This window comes from Neomonachus schauinslandi, chromosome 7 (genome assembly GCF_002201575.2).
Source record: "Neomonachus schauinslandi chromosome 7, ASM220157v2, whole genome shotgun sequence".
NCBI classification, from domain to species: domain Eukaryota; kingdom Metazoa; phylum Chordata; class Mammalia; order Carnivora; family Phocidae; genus Neomonachus; species Neomonachus schauinslandi.
The window spans coordinates 103,417,210-103,436,685 of NC_058409.1; the positions used below are offsets into that span (position 1 = coordinate 103,417,210).

At 40.3% G+C, this 19,476-nt stretch overlaps 1 protein-coding gene across 5 annotated transcripts in view; it reads left to right on the forward strand.

Moving 5' to 3' along the window:
* The window catches only part of HAVCR1 (hepatitis A virus cellular receptor 1), a 17,833-nt gene extending 3,830 nt beyond the window's left edge, over positions 1-14,003 (forward strand). The window contains exons 3-8 of one of the 5 annotated variants that reach the window (XM_021697362.1): positions 2,027-2,110; positions 4,530-4,640; positions 7,179-7,234; positions 10,520-10,631; positions 11,642-11,678; positions 13,889-14,003. In XM_021697362.1, coding sequence (XP_021553037.1) covers positions 2,027-2,110; positions 4,530-4,640; positions 7,179-7,234; positions 10,520-10,631; positions 11,642-11,678; positions 13,889-14,003 — 515 coding nt within the window. The remainder of the gene's footprint in view (positions 1-2,026; positions 2,111-4,529; positions 4,641-7,178; positions 7,235-10,519; positions 10,632-11,641; positions 11,679-13,888) is intronic. The other 4 variants (XM_021697371.1, XM_021697379.1, XM_021697388.1 and 1 more) reach the window with 4 other exon arrangements.
* The last annotated feature ends 5,473 nt before the right edge of the window (positions 14,004-19,476 follow it).

Here is a 19,476-nt window from a genome sequence, read left to right on the forward strand (position 1 = left end):
TCTTTCTTTCTTTCTTTCTTTCTTTCTTTCTTTCTTTCTTTCTTTCTCTTTCTTTCTTTCTTTCTTTCTTCTTCTTTCTTTCTTTCTTCTTCTTTCTTTCTTTCCTTCTTTTTTTTTTTAATTAAGAGGAGCTTGGTTTTGCAATCTCCCAACTTTTGGACTTGGTTTGTCTCTTTTGTGAAGACTAGTGACATAAGGGCAGTTCTGATGGAGAAAATAGATGACCATGGGGGAAACCATCTGTGGGAAGCAATTTAGGGAAGCCAAAAGAGGCTGGTGATAATCGTGTGCTCTAGACAGATGCAAGGAACAGCATGGGGAGAAAAGATCATGATTGCAACTTTTTTGGATTCATGAAATTTATTATTGGTTTTTCTGAATGTTAAGAATTGACATAGCCGAGAAATTAGTAGGACACTTGTGAAGTGCTTCGAAATTCTTTAATAGGTGGGCACTTACAAGGGCAGTGCTCTTGTCAAGTGGGAAGAGGGTCCTTAACTGAGCCAAGGAGACTGCCTCCAATAACCAATTCTTTGCTTAAGTTTGCTTGCTTTTTTCACCAGCTGAGCTTACTCTTCAAGCTTCTGTTCAGGCTTTTTTCCACCGGCATCTACAGTTACAGTTTCCTTGCTTCCGCCTGGGGAAAATATTTGCCACTGAAGATACCAAGTTAATTAGACAATTTGATTAGGTTACCTCCTCCTTATTGTTTCCCTTGCTCTCCTTTGATCAGATTTTCTGCATATGTGCTTTTTCCCCTGTAGATTAGATTTTAAACTGGAAGGAGGGAATTGGATCGTACTCTTTTTGAAAGTCGCTAACTACACCTTAGATCAGGGTCAGTAGATCGAAGCCCCAGGGCTAGATCAGATTACAAAACAGGACTGCTGTTTTATACGTTTTTATTTGAGCAGCCATACCCATTTGATACATACATTGTCCACCGTGGCTTCCCCATAGGCAGAGTGGAGCAAGTGCTCCTGAAGCTTAAAGCATTTACTGTCTGCTTTCCAGACAGTAATTTTCCAGAAACTTTGCTGACCTCTGCTTTGGACTAATGCTTTGCATATAATAGACACAAATATTTGTTGAAAAAAGATTTTTCCTCTTCAGATTCTAAATTAAATTGGATCTTTCAGAAAGAAAGGTTTTCAAACCAACTGTCCCCTATTTACGTGACATGGGTTTTCTTTTGTAGTAAGTCAAGTAGAAATTTAAGGAAACTTTTTGCAGAGAAAAAAGGTGCCTAGTGAGATCAAAAGTATACATTCTTGATTCAGTCCTTCATTGGTTTGCTTTTGTTTGGGCTAACTTCTGGTTTTAGCTCCGTCTGGGTAGCCCTGACACATTCACTAAGTGATTTGGAATCCTGTACTGCTGCTGAATCTGGAAAGTGCCAGAGTCAACGTTACTAGCTGTTGTTACCTCTTAGGTGGGAAGGAATGCAAAAGTTCTAGTTTACCTTCTAACCAAATGTAGAAATCATCTGTGTGATTTATCTAGCCTATGCTAATGGGTGTGAGTTAGTCCTCATTTAGGATGCAGGTCCCTCTTTTGGTATGCCTCCCTCAGGCCTGACTGGACTGAATGCTATTTATTTGGTAAGCATTCTAGGCCTGGGAACTACTGTTGAAGTCTTAGTCATTCACCATAGAGAGGATAAAGGCAGCTCCAGGTTCTAGACATTTCCCTTATCTCACAGATGGTTATGAAGATACAGAAATCTGATATGCATGACCGGTCTTTCAAAGTGCTTCAATGCAAATCCCAGGTGACATTTTTCACCTCTGAACCCCCCCCAAATATATCTTTTTAATGCAGCTGTTTCCTTTTTGCAAGTATGTCTTCAGAGCCCTCCTCTGTCACAGATTCTAGTTGACCAATGACAAGAACTCTGCGTTCAGGGAAGATCAGTGCCTAATTCTGCCCAGGGACAGTCTTTTATTGGTTGCATTAGTACGTGGATCCAGCTCTTGTTTCTTGCTGCTTGATTAATCCTTGCTTTCATGTTGGTTTCTAACTCCAGCTGAGGTCACCAGTGTTCCAACGTCACCTAGGGTCTTTACCTCTACTTCTTCAATGCCAACACCCATGCAGAATCTCAAGCCAGGTAAACAAATGTGTTTCTTGAGTCCAGAGGTCTTCTAATGAGATGTCGACCATCCAAGGCATTGTGTTAAGGCAGAAGTACAATCTAGGCTAAGGGTTCTTACCTGGGTTCCAGACATGGGCTTCACAGGGTCTGTGAACCCCTGTCCCAGATTATATGCACCCTTCTACATATAATCATTTTTAGAGCAAGGGAACTCATAGCTTTTGGTCAGATTCTCCAAGGCATGCATTATTAGCAACACCCCCAAAAAGCGAGACCATTGATCTTAGACATCTAACGAGGGTGGAGTGGATTTGGCCCAGTTGAGCACAGGTTTTTGAGACAAAAATAGGAATATCAGAGAATAAGGGTCAGGTTAATGAGATTCTGTCCTTACAAGGAGCTCTGAGTAGAGATCAGGTCGTCCATTCTGAAGCCAGATCTCCACTTGAGGATGAGATTTCAGTGAAGTTAACATTTATTCTGTTTCCTATGTGACAGGACCCATGCTAAGTGGTTTACAAGTATTATATTGCTTAATTCTTATGACAACCCCTATGCACTCTAGGTGTGATTCAATTCCATTTTATAGTTGTGAGAACTAAGGCACAGAGTCTAAAAGTTATATGGATAGAAACTACTCGAATCAGGATTCCTTCTCCATGAATTTGAATTTTGGGCCTGTGCCCAAGTCGTTAAAGACTTGACTGTGCCTTCTGCCATGAGCACTGAGCTTATGTTCAGGTGAATTTGTCTTGATCTGACATCCTCACTGAACAATCCTTTATACGATTACCCTGTCTTCTCTGGGCAGTCAATCTACTTACACAGTTTTGCTTCCAGCAACCTTTAATTTATTTATGTGGCATGGAAATAGCAAAAGATGCTATTTATACTGATGAAAAAGTAAACATCAGATTAAAGACTTCAGGGATTTAGAATTTACACGCCTTTTTTTTTTTTTTTATTCAGGCTACATGGTTCATACTTCAAACTTCTGGTAAAGAAGAGCTTAGATTTAATACGAGTGGAGAATAATTTGACTTAAAGGTAGAGAAATAGCTTCCCATTCTGAGGACAAGGTTAGGTTCAAACCTTCTATCTCTAGGATTAAAAAGATAACTTTTAGTGAAGATTCTTAAAGCCTCCAAAATTCTTTGACCCCTTGGGGTAACACTGGATTCTGAGGAATAACAGAGATGTCACAACCTCTTAGCCAGAAAAATCTGATGAAACATACTGATTTCCCCTGACTCCTATTGAACCAAATGTATACTTAATCAGGAGGGATCTGAAGGATTCGGCTTTGAGCTGAATTTGGAAGAGAGGGCTTTAGGTTAAAACTGGGATTTTAGAGCCATAGAAGTTTGTAAGAAAAACAGCTCTGTTCATTCGAGGCAGCGGCACACACTAAAGAATCTGTTGACTTTCTCAATATTGATTTAGCTTTGTAATACTTAGTTTGTGCCTGCAAATGTGGGTGGATTCGTGGACGTGGTTTGGTGAATATGCATGTTTAAAGCAAAGATTCGGAAGAAAGGTGTTGGCTTATATGTCCGTGTGACCTCCTCAGGGATAGTATTAATTGAGCCTTATCCTTGTCTTGATGGTTTTCTCATGAGTTTGAGTTAAGTTGAACAGGAAGGAGGTGCACGCTGGAGCAGATCCAACGTGGGGACATTTATCTTTACATCCACACTCTTCCTGTGCTCAGTGCCTCTTGTGTATACTAGTTGCCTAAAATATTCATGAAATGGTTGGATGTAAGGTTTTAGAAACGGGGAGAAAAGAAAGATGCCTGCTAAGACCCAAACTTGGAAAAATAAGTTAAGCCCAAGAGGTCTTTTGCACAGATCCAAGTTGAATAAAGTTTCTAATCACCTGACTTCATTGTATTGTCCTGTTCTTAGTTCTTAAACAGAGCTACATCCTGTTATGGATTTGAGCATTAGAGAGAAGCAGGAAAATAGTTAAGAACATGAAAAAGGGTGATGTTGAAATGTGGAGGCCACTGTGGGGAAGGGAAAACAGAAAGACCAATGAAAGGCAAGAAAAGCCCAGGTTTGGGAATTCTTGTCCAGCCAGCACCACTAACTTGCTCTAAAACTTGTGGTGCTCTAGGAGTAAAGTGTATAAAAATAAAATATTTAAAATGTTAATAAAATACACAGAGGCAAGTGATCAGTGCTGCATGTAAGGTGAGATATCTGACAAAAAATAAAGGAGTGATTTTAGAAAGGAAAGGGAAATTTCTAAGAGGAAGTTGGAAGGAATGAAAGTGGGTGGGTGCAAAGCATGCCTTCAGGGGATGGTTGGGTGTGGGCACTGCGGGGAAGTTGATGGTGATTCCTGATTTTAGTTTTGTTTTTTTCTTTTTGTTGGGGTGGGAATTTTCCTCTACAAAGAGAGCACAGCTCTTTCATTCTTTTCATTTCAGTAGCTACTTCATCTTCTACAGTGCAGACAGCAGGAACCCAGCCCACTGCGCCGCCACAGGAAACGAGCACAAGGCAACCCACCAATTCACCGTTGTACTCCTGCCCGACAGGTAGCTTCATTTTCTTTCCCGGACGCCTGGGCATACTCACGTTTGGGTAATCGTTGATGCATTGTTAAAAGACCACATTCTGAAAAAGGCAAATCTGACATGAATGCTCATACTGGCCACTCGAATCAGCCATGTGACTTGAGCAAGTGTCTTACTCATTTAGAATCTGTTTTTATCATTTGTGAAATGGATGGCATAACAACGATCTTGCTTTTGAGGATTAAATAGGGTGAAAACCCTAAGACATAGTTAAAAGGTGGTAAGTAATAGATACAATAGCAACTGCGACTCTTAGCTTTCAAAGTCCAGAATCCATATACCTGACTGGCCCAGGGAGCTTGTATGATTTGGGAACATCCACATGCGTAACACCCACATGCAAAGCACTTTTTTTCTTATTCAAATGAACCACTCTTGACTCCAGACTTCTTAGTGGGCTTGCTCTCTTGGTCCAGAGCCATAAAACAGTCGAATCCAGCCCTCCATTATCCAGACCAAACTGGTCAACCATATTCATGCTTCATCGAAGACCCAGACCGCAAGTACATCTAGGAAGTTCCCCTGCTGCCCTGTGAGGCTTGCACATGGACATTTTGAGATGGGCTGAGGGCATCAGCACCACCACCAAGAGGCATATCTGCTCAGAATGTCTATTGCTTTCTCCAATTTTTTCCCACTGTCCCCGTTCTGGGCAGGTCTCATATAATCTTTGTTTTTGGAAACCTAAGATTCACCTGTCTTTCCTGTGGTAGAGAAAGGTGATGCTAAATCCTCTCATTTGCCCCAGATAATTCTGTTACTCATAGTGGTGGTTTTGGGGAGTGCCACAGGCTGAACCCCTTTGTAATGTGGAGCTGGTTTATACGTGCTTGTGTCTGTGCTGAATCCAAACAAGGTCCAGCCTTGCAAGACTCCTTCTTAATGTCTGTGACTCATTGTGCTCAGGAGTTGCCAATCTGTAGGGGGCCCCCTGCATGGCTTACCTTTTTGCCAATCATTCCTGGAAGCTGGTTAATTTAAAATGGACCTGCAGTGAGATTCACAGAGGGGCCTCTTCAGCTGGGATTAGATAATGAGGACATTTGGTTTTGAAAGTGGAATCCTTAGTGTGAACTGTTTCTGGGCACAAAAACAGCGTGAAAATAAATAGAAACACAAGGTAGCAGCAGTAGGAAGCAGACGTACTGCACACTTCTTGGGTTTGAGTGGGAAGTGCATCAGAGTACGGAATCATAGGACTAAAACCTGGTCAAGGTAGAGCTTTCCAGAGTGGAACAGATATGGGAGCAGCTGTGGCCCCTATGACTTATGTGATCATTTCCACCTTTGCTGTGTACCTGAGGGTCTCAAGCCAAATCCTTACTGTGCCTACGTCAGCCTTCAGCGAACTGAAGACTCCAGGAGCAAAGAATGTTAGTTGGGTCTGGAAGGGATTTTGGTGCTCATATGGCCCGCCACCCACATTGGATAGATGTGTGTGCCAGGCAACTGTCATACGTTATCTCACTTAATTCTTTGAAGGCAGGTCTCGTTGATTGCCATCGCTAGATTAGGGAGGCCCTATAGCTCTGCTTTAGAGACAGGCAGCTCCCAATTCAATGTCCAGCTACTAGCTGCATGCCCATCAGCAAGATGTGGCATGTGTCCCTGGATGTTAACGATGATAGAAGGATATGATGTTTGGGAGGTGCATTACACAGTGTCTCTCTCCCCACTGCTCCCTCCAATGTAACATAATAATTAATAAAAGCTAATATTTATCAAATACGATGTTCAGTCCTTTACTTACACCATCTAATTCGACAGCTTTATGAGAGGGGTACTGTTATAGCTTGTAGTTCTAGCTATATTTACAAAATCGGTATTTCAAAACTCTAGTAAAGCTTGAACCATCGAAGCTTTAAGGTATAATATCCTTTTATATTAGGATTTTTGGCAATATAAGATTAATATTAGTTTCACAGCTGATATAACAGATATTTTATAAAATACTTCTGGATCAAAGTCTGGGCACATTGGCATGTAATGTAGGAGTTATATACCACTTGTTTTAGATCTCTTAGTACATTTTACTCACGTTCTGAATAAAACCAATGTAATGTCCATTCGGAATAGAGTGGTCCTAATCTTTGGATGTACATGTGGCCTTTGGGGAACTCATTGACAGGTTCTTAGCTGGCGTGAAAATATTGATTACCTACCATTAAGTGGCATTCTTAACCCAGTTCCAAAAATGGGCCTCTGTGATTCCCCTAAAACTGTAGGTAAAACTTTGTGTATACATACATTTTTTTTTCCATAAGGAAGACTGTCCATTTTTGAAGGGTCCAAGACAAAATGGTCAAGAAACAGAATCTTACAGGATAAATTAATACAGCTTAGTAACTTGGTATGACTTTTGCAATGTCTGCAACATTTGGCCATATTATTATTCAACTTTTCGTTCACCACCAGAAGGCAATGCGAATATATTTAGTATCTACAGTGAAAATTCAATATTTTTTGTAATTATAATTAATTTTATTTCTTGTTGAGCAGATGGGAATGGCACTGTAACACAGTCTTCAGATGGCCTTTGGCATAGCAATCAAACTGTAAGTATTTTTTTTCCTACTTTATTAGCCAGATTCACTTGTATGTCTCCCTGGAAGCAAGTTACATTTAGAGATTATTTCTGTAAGACTAACCCAAAGATTGATTCTTTCTAGTTAAAATAAAAAAAGAAGAAAATAATTTGACTCAAATAGGGATACTTTAATTAATTTGAAAAGTTCATATAGGTAGGCTGGTTTGTTAGAGTTTGCCTGATAAACGACATATACATACAAAACATACTACAGACTTTCTCCTGGCCAAAAATTAGGAAGAAAGAATGAACTAATTCAAGAGAATGAGTTAACTAACCAAGGAAGACTTCAGTTATCATTAGGGAAATAACACACTTTGAATCAGTGGAGTGGAGGCCACCCAGAACAAAAATACTATGTCAGCGAATGTGAGTTTGCTTAAGCAGATCCTTCCTCATATTCTTTTCTAACCCAGTTGCCATCCTTTATAGAAATTTTGAGGCCACTGTTGAGTTTTTCTATACATAAACCTCCCCATATGATATCTTATTAAGGTATTAACATCTTAAATAAATGTGTGATTTAAAAAAAAAAAGATTTTATTTGAGAGAAAGAGAGAGTGAGAGAGAGCATGAGCAGCGGGGAGGGGCAGAGGGAGGAGCAGACTCCCCACTGAGCAGGGAGCTAAGCAGGGAGCCAGACATGGAGCTCAATTCCAGGACTCTGGGACCATGACCTGAGCCGAAGGCAGACTCTTAACCGAATGAGCCACCCAGGCACCCCATATAAATTTGTGACTTTGACAGATGTTCTTATACTTTTTCCACAGTGAGCTTGAGAAAAATCTAAGGGGTCTTAGTCTCATGATGCTCATCAAAGTCTCATCTTTGCAAATAAGTTAGACAAATTTATCAATAGGACTTTTTCTTTTGGTTCCTCTGGGAGAAATAAGTTTCCTTTTAGCATGTGCAAATAACTCTCAGGAACAGCAAACAAAAAGAGTTTGAGGTATGAGAATAATCTTACTGGTCTCAAGTAGTGAGAAATGACAACACAGCCATGACAAGAGAAATTCAAGCTGAGGCATGGTGGGGTTATTTAGCATGGGGTCAAGTGGCTTTATGTTGTATACATCAATGACAATAAGAACACTACATAGGAGAGATATAAAAATTTTGAACAACTTATGTGGCATGGACACTGATTGATCTAATGGATATGGGTTGACTTACTGAATGTTGGAACTGCCACTGTGTGCATGATTCTTCTATTGCTATGTGGCCAGACCTATGCTGGATTAAAAAAAAAAAAAAACAAAAAACCCTTCTGAGTGGTGAGATTGTTCTTGACCTCAGTTACCTGTAGACAGGTATGTTTAGCAGCAAGTAGAAGCAGTTTAGAAGCAAGTTCACAACAGGCAGCAGTGAAATCATGGGCCTTCTGTGTCTTGGCTCTGAGGATGTTGAGAGATATCCCACATATCTTGAAAACATGCAGCATATATTTTGACCCAGTAGATCAGCTTTCTGGACTCTATTTTAAGGAGAGAATTGAACAAGTACATGAAGATGTATGAGAAAAGATGTTCGTTGTTGCTATTTATAATCATGAAAATGTTAAAAACAACTTAAATGTTTAATAGTAAGAGATTAATTAGTCAATTAAGTGTGCCTGCATACTGCCATTAAGAATGCAGTCACTGCAGTGCATTTACTGACATGGGAAGACAGTTACTACTGATTAAGGGAAAAAAGCAATTGTTAAAATAGTGTGTGTGTGTGCGCGTGCGCATGTGTGGTAGCATATATTGAATATAGTAATTGTTTATGTTAAGAAAAACACTAGGAGGATAAAATTCTAGAAGAGTATATAATGAAAAATGGTAATAGTGTTTGTTCTGGATGTTAGGATTATGGGTTTTTTAGTTTTCCTTTTTTCATGCTTAGCTGCACATTCTAAACTGAACATGTAGTGTTCATGTCATATTTTTAAAAATGAAAGCAAAGCCTCCCTCCTGCAGCCCCATGTTCCATCTAACCACTTTACTGCCCATTGGTAAGGTAATGATAGCACAAGCTCTTCCATCCCAGACCCTGGCTGTTTCCCCTTTGAGCCCAAACACTAAGTACTTTCCCTTATCCCTATCTTCCTCATGGTATTATCAGGGGGTACCTAAAAGTACCTTTCCCAAGAACCCTGTTTAATCTGTAGTTGACAGACACAAACACAGAGGTTCAGAGAGGCTGAATAACTTGTCCAGGGTCACACAGCAACTAAGTCGAAGAGAGGAGATCCTGACTCCAGAGATTAAACTTTTATACAGGAAGAGACTTGATCCTTCTCTCTGATCTTTTTTGTTAAATACTTACCCTCTGGGATCTCTTTAGGATTAGAGCTAAGCTATGTAAAAGGGCTGAGAGTGATGCTTGGCGTATTTCAGGCTTATTCCAGAAGGTGGTGATCCTTTACAAATTGCACTAAGATGTTTAAACAAATTTCTGCATCTCTACCCAATTGACAGCATTTCAGGTTGGTTGTTAAAGAGGGCCATGTCTGTGAGCACCTACTTTCAAGTCCATTTATGTAGACAAAGAGTCTTAAATTATAGCTTAAAAAAAAAAGGACTATAATCAAGGACCAATTTCAATAACTGAGCATATTCAGGTAACATCACTAGGTCAACTTATATATGACAAAAATTATGTTTTCTTTTTTAATATCAGGATATATTTATGGAAATAGCTTATTGATTTTTAAAAATATGTATAATTTACATATAATAAAGTACACCCATTTGAAGTGTACAGTTTGAGTTTTGAGAAATGCATACACCTTTGTAAATACCACCCACTCAAGATACAAAACATTTTGACCATCCCCAAATACATTTTGAATTTTAAATGGTCTTTGAATTTCACCATATGGTTATAACCTTGGATCACTTGGTCTTATCTATCTTGAGCCAGAAATAGCCAAGGGCCAACAAAGATAAATGGTCCAAGTACATTATTTTAGGGAATGTCTTTTTTTTTTTTTTTTTTTTAAGGGGGGGGGAGGGGGGGATGGGGGGGCTAGGGGGGGGGGGGGCAAGTAAAGGGGCAGAGGGAGAGGGAGAGAGAAAGAATCTTAAGTAGGCTCCACGCCAAGCTCGGAGCCCAATGTGGGCTCAATCTCATAACCCTGAGATCATGACCTGAGCTGAAATCAAGAGTCACATGCTTAACTGACTGAGCCACCCAGGCGCCCCTTAGGGAATGTCTTCTATCCATAACTCTAACAAGATGCTTTTCTGATCCACCGATGTTTCCTTAGCATGTGTCGCTGGCACAAAATCCATGGATGACCACCAGTAAGGGACTCTACATTGGCATCTGCATTACTGCTGTGGTATTGCTCGCTGTGTTGGTTGTCGTGATTACCAAAAGTAAGTTATTTCAGGATTGTACCTAAGGGAACAGAGCAAGGGGTCTTCGAGGCAAACTGCCATGTGATTGAGATTTCACATAAATTTCTGTTTCCTAAACTGTGCTCTTTTTTTAAATTATTGACCTACAAAGAGAAAGATGCAATATAAATTCTCCAGACGTGGAATTAAATATTAAGAAATGAGAATGTTTTGGGTAGACTTGGGATTTGGAAGGCAACAAACCATATATGATTTGTTCACTCCTTTTCCACTCCCCTCAAGAACCAGTTTTTGTCCCCATGAGGGATGATGTTGTTGAGTTTTATAAGACCCATTTAACAGGAGAGGCAAATGAAACATTGGAAGGGAAACTGACTTCAGGGCTAGGGCTAGAAGCAGGGCTTCAAAAGGTAGCCATCCAGCTGTTGTGTTTGGGTGTATTGTGTGCGTGTGTGTGCGTGTGTGCATGATGTGTGTGTGGCATGTGTGATATGTGTATGGGGGTGTGTGTGTAATGTGTGTGTGATGTGTGTGTGCATGGTGTGTGGTGTGTGTGTGTGTGATGTGTGTGTGCATGGTATATGGTGTGTGTGTGTGTGATGTGTGTGTGTGGCATGTGTGTGTGTGTGTGCGGTGTGGTATGTGTGTGTGTAGCCTGTCTACTATGAAAGAGCCACAATCATTCATTTCTTAAAAATGGTATTTAATTATTAATAATTACATTAAAAGTAAGCCTGAGCATCTGGGTGAATATACTAAACCATTCATGAAAATGAAATACTTTATACTCAGAAATTTGTTTGGGTCTTACTGATTCAAAAGGAGTTACCTGAGTAACTTGGGAATCGTCCGGTCTGGTTTTTTTTTTTTTAAACATTCTTTCTTCTAAATTTATTTTTTCAGGCTCTAGCTCTGTACAGATTTTGTTCATAGGAAAGTAATAGAAATAATATACTTGTTTGAAAAAAGATCTCATAAACTCTTTGGCCAACGTGTTTAATTTTCTTCTCAACTCCTCTCCAATTTAGAATACTTATGCATAAGAAACAAGCTGGAACAACTAAAGTAAGTTTGAAAGAGTTTGTGTCAATACCTTTTGATATTTCTACTCTACCAAAAATAAAGAAAAATCTCTCTCTGTCCTCTTTGTCTCCTAAACTCTTCATTTTATACCCTAGATCCTGAAAAGTCTAGCTTTGAGCACCTCTATTGTTATCCACAACTTCTAGTGATATTTTTAGCTATCTATATTTCTCTGGAATTGTCCCCTAACTGCTACAGAAGGAGCATCTCAGTCTTAATCTCTTAGAGCAAGAGATCACAAATTTTGTTTGATGGAACATTTGAATGCGTTGTTTGGTTTGTTCTTTAATTTCATTCAGTGCTTTGTTTATTGAATGTTTATTGAATGTCTACTATATTTCAAAGAGATGAACAAAACAGAAAACACATAAGCAAATAAACAGAGTCCTTTTAATGCTTCTAGACAAATACCATGGGGGAAAACAGAGCAAGGTAATGGGCTATTTGAGGGAGTCCTGAAGGAACGGAAGGCAGCTCTGCAAAGATCTGGAAGAAGACAACTCTAGGCTGAAGAAGTGCAAAGGCACTGTGGTGGGGCAAATGCCTTCAGCTCTCCACAGTTCCTGTCTTCCCCCGCTGTTCCATTCCCAGCCTGTTCTGCTCATTTGCGTTGGTTATCTGGCCTCATAGGCATTGGAATTTATAATTTTTGTAAATCCATCCTACTGCCCAATTAAAACTTAAATCCCCTTTACTTGCATATGGCCTGTGGTCTTCTGCTAGAATAGTTACAATAGTAGGAAGCCACTACTTACTTCCAAATCCAAGTAGCTTGCTTCATTTGGTACAGCTTGGGCTTTAAGCAAGGTCTTTGATTCAAAATCCATCCCTCTTAGATTGCCACACATTATTTCTAGTGCTCTTTCATTGGATGTTTGCACACAGTCTTTCCTAGATCTGAGTTAATTACATGAGCCAATCTGCTGAATGCACCTTGAACAATGCCCAACGCATTGTAAGTGCTCCATAAATCCTGGTTTTCTATTATTGCAGTTACGCCTGTTGCAGCAATACACCCAAAAGATGGGCGCTATTATTCTCAGCATACAGACTGGAGAACAGGTTTAGAAGTGTTAAGTGACATCCAAAGTCACACCACACAGCAGTTAAAAAACTCAGTCTTAGGTCTTTTAAAGTCCCACACCCATACTTATAGAAGTTTTTGACTATGTGCTTCCAAGAATGGAAGAAAGAAATCGTTTCTAACAGGCAGAAAAGCATGGAACGTAGCATCCGTTTAGCTGATCTCTGTTCTTTCACTGCTAACTTTTTCTAAAGGCTTTTTATCACCTAATCATAAAAGAAAATAGTTACTGTAGAAAATCTTATGAAATACATAAAAAAAACAAGAACAAAAAACCCTGAGCATTTCTTCGTAACTTTTCTTTTTTCGTTTTTTTTTTTTTTTTTTTTTTTGCAGTTATATCACACTGACTCATTTCAAGCTCCTGACACCTAACCTGTTCTCACACATGTGTGAGTGGTCACTTAAAGATCAGAGCTGAGTGAAGCCTCAGTATGTTCCATTATCATTTCTGGGCAGGCTTAAGTAATAAAAACAGGTACTCTCTACCAATTAGAGAACAGCAGCTGTATCAAAATGGCACACATGCCCTTTCTGTACACTTACTGTATGAGTGTATGTGTTACGAACGTTGTCTAACCCATGGCTTTCAAATTCGGATCATTAAGATACTATGTTTTCTGTAAGATTTCTGACACCATGATCCAGTACACACTTAGTGAAGCAATACTATTTTGCTGTATCCAGTATGTTCGGATATATTTTGTATTCTGTGTATATCCTAAATGCAGGTTGTAGACTGCTAGATAGATTTAATGACCCTCTCTGGAAGAGTACAATCCACAGTTGGAAAAAAGCAACCAAACCATTTCTTAGTTACCCTTGAGAATAGGCATCTTGATTGAGGACTTCAATTCGATGTCTGACACCACTCTTCTTAGATTTTCAATTTTTGTATTCTATTGCATGAGTTTTCTCAAGGAGAATACTTAGGTTTTCTACCTGCTTATTAGACTCTCCAGCCACTTAATATGGATCTCCTATTCACTATTTCATAGGGCTCTGGGAGTTGCAAATACTAAACCTTGCCTGCATGTACATAAATGTGCTCATCATACTTTAGAAGTGGTCTGCTTTTCCTTAAAGACTCATGTTATTCTTTCTGTAGCATGGTTTCGTTGAATGACCCTCGGACTGGAGCTTTGCAAAGTGCAGCTGAAGTGGGTGTCCGAGCAGAAGACAATATCTACATTATCGAGGACAATCTTTATGTCACGGATTAAGACCCAGTGGCCTTCTGAGGATTTATGTCCTTGGCTTCAGAAGACAGTGACAAGATATCACCATGTCAGCGTTCTTTTAAGCTCTAGAATGATTTTTCTGTCAATTTCCAATGATATTCCAACATGTCAGTTATGTTGGGTAAAGTGACTTTGGTTCATCTGTGTACAGTCAACCTCATTGGTCACAGAGTTTTAATTTTTTGTGCTAAAACTTGTTCAGTCTTTCTCCCAAACATGAACATATTCTCACTGGTGAGACAGGAGAAGAACTACCACCTTGGTCACCAAAGCTGTCAAGAAGAGCAGACTAGGAGTTAAAATCAGTAAATCTGATTTGGGACTTAAAGGACTTCACTTGGAAGCATTTCATGATAATCTCTTGTTTTTTACCTTGTAACTCCCAATGTTACATTTCTTAGGTTCCCCAAGGCTTTCAAATCACAGGGGTACACAGGTCTTTATTTCCCCATGGGGAAATAGAAGTGAATGTGATTTCACCATTATAGGTCAATCTGATTTCTCATGGCTCTGGAAATATACCATATTAAGGCTTTCCTTGGACCCAAAGTGGGTATTTTAGCAGTTAGGAGAAACTAGGGTAGTAAGTGGACAAAGTAGATACCAGGGAAAGATAATCAGTTGCCATATGATTTATTGCATGCTATTTCTGCTACATCTGTTCCACAGTTCCAAGCACTTGTATAGACAATTGTCATGCTCTCTGAACTAATTTTTAGAATGAGGCAGGGCAGAAATAAATAGAAGAAAAAAAGGGAGAAGGCTAAAAGGCTTCCTGCTTTAGAATAGTTACTTTGCAAATATAATAGTGTTGTTTGAGAGTGTCACTAGTTTGAATCAAAATTCTAAATTGTCCTCAAACCACTGCAATTTTTAAAATTGTTTTGGAAAGATGAAGGGTGTTTTTTTTTTTTTAATAGCAAACCAATTCCAATGCTATTCCTTTTTTCACAGTTCAATTAAATTTTTGGTTTTTCCAAGAGTTAAACAAAGGCTAATGGCGAGGATATCTGTGGTCACCAGAAGCTTTGCTACGTGAACAGTTGATGAGGCTGGGTATTAATTTCAATCTGAGTACACCCTGAAATAACTCCTGCTTAGGGTTCAGAGTTACACCGTAGTGGTCTAGGAGGGCAGGATGTTAGTTTATTTCTGAAGACAACATCTTTGACATTGTTCTGCAGAGTCCTAGGAAATGGACAGGACCTCTGAATAAAGGTTATATGGGCAAAGAAGATTGTTAAACATGCTATGCTGGGTTTTCTAAATGGGGCCAAGACCTGATCTGGCCCAGGGCATTTTGTTTAAACTGTAGTGTTTTCTTTTAAAATTCAAGACAACATGCATGAACATGGAGCTCTCAGATTAAAGCCTGGATTTGTAGCTTCTCTGGAAAGACCTGGCAACATTGGATGGAATTCCTACACTGTCAGGGCCCCATTAAATGGTGCTACATTCCTTCTGCCCCTAGTCCTCGCCTTGCCTGCACACACACACGTTTGTTCCCTGCTTTGTGACTGGGACTTTGAATTTATGACAGCCCTATTCTCCATTCCCTTCCTGGAGATTTATGATGCCACATTAAAGTTCTGGGAGTCTGGTTAATTCTGTTAATCCAACATTTTCAAAATTTGCTTGAAACCCATGAACATGGTGACTCCTGGCCTATCCAGTAGCATTCTGTGAAACAATATATAAGGACATGTGGGAAAGGAGGTGGTACACAGAATTAGGACTAGGACCTGAGTTCTAGTCTTAACTCTCAACAGAAACACTGGATGACATTAGGGTAAATCTTTCTTGTTGCCTACATTTTCTAATCTATCAGGAATAGGGTGAATCTTTCTTGTTGCCTGCATTTTCTAATCTATCAAGCATAATTATGTCCATAATTATATTGGTGTGTAGCAGTAATTCCAATGACATGTTACTTCAAGTCTTTGGAAAGTAGAAAACACTACAGAAATACAAAGAGCTTTTTTTTTTTTTTTTGGTTGAGTTTGCAGTAACAGATTTAGCCTTAGCGCTCAGTAAATAATTTCAATGGTGTTGCATTCATATGTCTTTTGCTATATGGTACTTTTTTGGGGGTGGGTGGGTGGGAGTAATGTATCTTTTTTGGAAAAGTTGACATTGGGTAATTTGGCTAATTTTATACTGTAGAAAAATGTGTACTGTAGAGGATGAATAGGTGGGAAGAGAGGAAGGGGAGGTATTTAGTTAATACTTAATTCTTTTCTGTGACTATATCCATCTTGTAGAATGTATTGACTTTTGTTTTCAATCCTTTGAGACAATTGAGGTTCCATTTTCTATAATCTGTCTTGAGACATTAGGACACTGGTGTAAGTAAGATATTTAAACTTGGGAAATTTTGTACGTCTCCAAGAAGTAGCAGAACCAAGCTTTCACTAATGGCTAATCACTAATCACTAAGATAATTTTGTGAGTACATGAAAGTATGAGGGACTCTTTGTGACTAGTTTCATTTGTAGGTACACTCATTAATAAAAGAGATTTTTGTTTTCATTTGGAAAATTGACTTGTTGCTTTCTCAGCTTCATCTGTTAGTTGGAGCCTGGCATCTTCAACTTGCTGTGGACTCCCAGGAAAAGGGCAAGTGGGGCAAGATTTAACTCCAGTTCCTGAGGAGCTCCAATTTAGTAGGGGAAAAAACCCCCAAACTATCAATTCTGGTACTAATTAATATGGAGGGGAAAAAGAAGATGGTGGTAGCTGGGCTTCTCAACTATGGCATTTGGGGCCAGATAACCCTTTGTTATGGAGGTGGTCCTGTGCATTGTAGGATATTTGGCAGCATCCCTGTCCTCTTCCCACTGGGGGAGACAGTTGGGCCCCTCCAGTTGCAACAACTATAAATGTCTCCTGAGAGGTACTATCACCTCTGGTTGAAAGCCACTGAGAGAGAGACCTGGAGGATGTGGGTGTTGTGGGGAGTGGGGTCACTTTGGCTGGGTTGGTTGGTCAGGAGCTGCCTCTGAGTAAGAGGTGACATTTAAGTTGAAACCAAATAAATGTGTAGGCAGCAGCCTCTTCAGGGAGTCCACCAAATGCAAAGGCCCTGCGTCAAGAAGAAGCTTGCGTATTGAGAGAGTGAAAGCAGGGTGTGTTCTGGGGACTGAAAACCAGTATGGCTGCAGCAGTCACCCCCCAGAGGACTGGCAACAAATGGCGCTGGAGAAGTGGGCACAGTAACTGGCAAGATGCTGGGTGGAAAGGGCTCTATGAACACATCTGTGGGAGGAGTCCCACTCTTGGAAAAAAATTGCATATTTGGGATTAAACCTGCTATCCATCACCAAATTATATTGTAAAGTGCCTTAATGTGCTTCAGTTACACTGTTCTCGGATCAGACCTTACCAGTTAGTTTGGTTGGGGTAACAGGAGAAGGGGAAGGAGAGGGGAAGGGAGATGCATCCTGGCAGTGAGGTGCTTCCTACAGGGCTGTGTGAGGGCACCCAGGCCTAGCAAGAGGCGTCCTGGAAGAATGGGGATAGGGTGCCAGTTTGACTCCTATCACCCTGGGCCCGGCAGCAGCTGGATCCACTCCTCCCAAACTTGCTGCTTTCAGTGGTAGGGTGGTGCAGGGGTGCCTTCAGCTGGCCCATAAGAAATTTTTAAAATAGTGAGGTTTTGATGTGTATTTTTGGAAAACAGTGCATTAAAATTGTGATGTAATGGATATTGTTTAGGATGACTACAATTTTACAGTTCATCTAAAACAACTTGAGTCAAATAGCCAAAGGGGCAATGTGAGGATAGCAAAGGTCCTGTAGATGCATGAAGTCAGGGAGGCAATAGGTTAGATCAGCTGGGAGGTTATTAAAATACGGACTCCTGGGCCCTATTCCTAGAGATTCAGATTCGTAAGACAGGTGGGACCTAAGTATTTATTTATTTTTAAAAGCTATATTTATTGATTTGAGGGAAGTTGAGGAGGGGCAGAGGGAGAGGGAGAGAGAATCTCAAACAGACTCTCCACTGAACACAGAGCCCGATGTGGGGCTTGATTGCAGGACCCTGAGATCATGACCTGAGCCAAAATCAAGAGTCGGAAGCTTAATCGACTGAGCCATTCAGGTGTGCCTAAGTATTTTATTTTTTGTTTGTTTAAATTACAGAAGATAGGCTACTACAAATTATTTCACATTTCAACCAAAATACTCAGATTTCATGAAAGAGTATGTAGAAATAAGAGCATGTAATTGTCCTTCTTTTCTACCTATTTCAGAAGTGACTCTCAGGAAATGAATGTAGCAACTTTATAATTAGAATGGATGGGTATTTTGATGCCAGTTTTGAGGATAAATAAAATTCCTCAGAGTCCCCCACATATAGGAAAACCATAAGAAATGTAGGGGAGGCATATCTACACTGCATTTCATAGCCTAGTTTGTGCAGAACTGTTTCTTCTGGGTTCATAATGCTCTCCAGAAGGAAAGAAATAACAATTTCTCATTTGTTCTTCCCCTGGTCAAGGTCTTTCATCAGTTGATTGGGGGCTGCTTTAGATACACATCCTCCCAAGACCTGGTTTCTTCTTTGGCTCTTGATGGCCTAACAGAAGGGCAGCCCTCCACCCACAGCAAAGGCAATGACAGGTGACAACAACAAGTCGCTTTGATGTGGCATGTGAGCATGGTGTACATAGGGCTGTGGGAGAGTCTCATCATTAGGACTCCCAGGAATCTAACTGTAAAGTTCCCTTGGGCCTCTGGAGGGCCCTTCCAACTCTGACTTAGAGCCTTTGGTTGCCATTAGTGTCTTTCCCCACTCCCTCCCGTCCTTCCCCCACAGGGCCATCAGTATAATCTAAAACACCGAGATCTGATTGTGTAGCATGTTAGCCGAAAAGCTCCCACTGCTCACCAGCGGGTAGAAGTTCCACTTTGTCATAAGCCTTTCCCCAGCTTCCTTGTCTGCCTCGCGCAGCCCCTCTCTGCTGTGTTCCGGGGGATAGAAATGCCTCGGATACCCACTCTGTACTCTGTAGGTCAACTCATCTTCCAGGAACACTTGTCTCCTTCCTCTCCACTGGCTATGTCATCCTTTAAGGCTCAGCTCAAGGGTTACCTCTTCAGCTTGTCTGGACTCCATCCTCCTCGACAGTTTTATGAATACTTCTGTTCAGCCCTTTTGCTCACTCGGGGAATATAGTGGAGTGCCTCGCCAATGCCAACCATGGTGCTCACGCCTAGCCCAGCACCTTATTCTGCATGATGCCAGGACCCTCCCTAGCATGTGTGGCATCTTTGAGTGAATTAGAAACAGGCTCCCTCTTCCTCCTGGCTGACACAGCTCTGAGCCAGGGCAGAGACCTGTCAAATGGAGCCTGTACAAACTACAACCAAAGATAGTGACCCTATAACTCAGTCCTTTGTATTAAAGGTGTTTGGTTGATAATGCTTTTTTTTTTTTGATAATGCTTTTTAT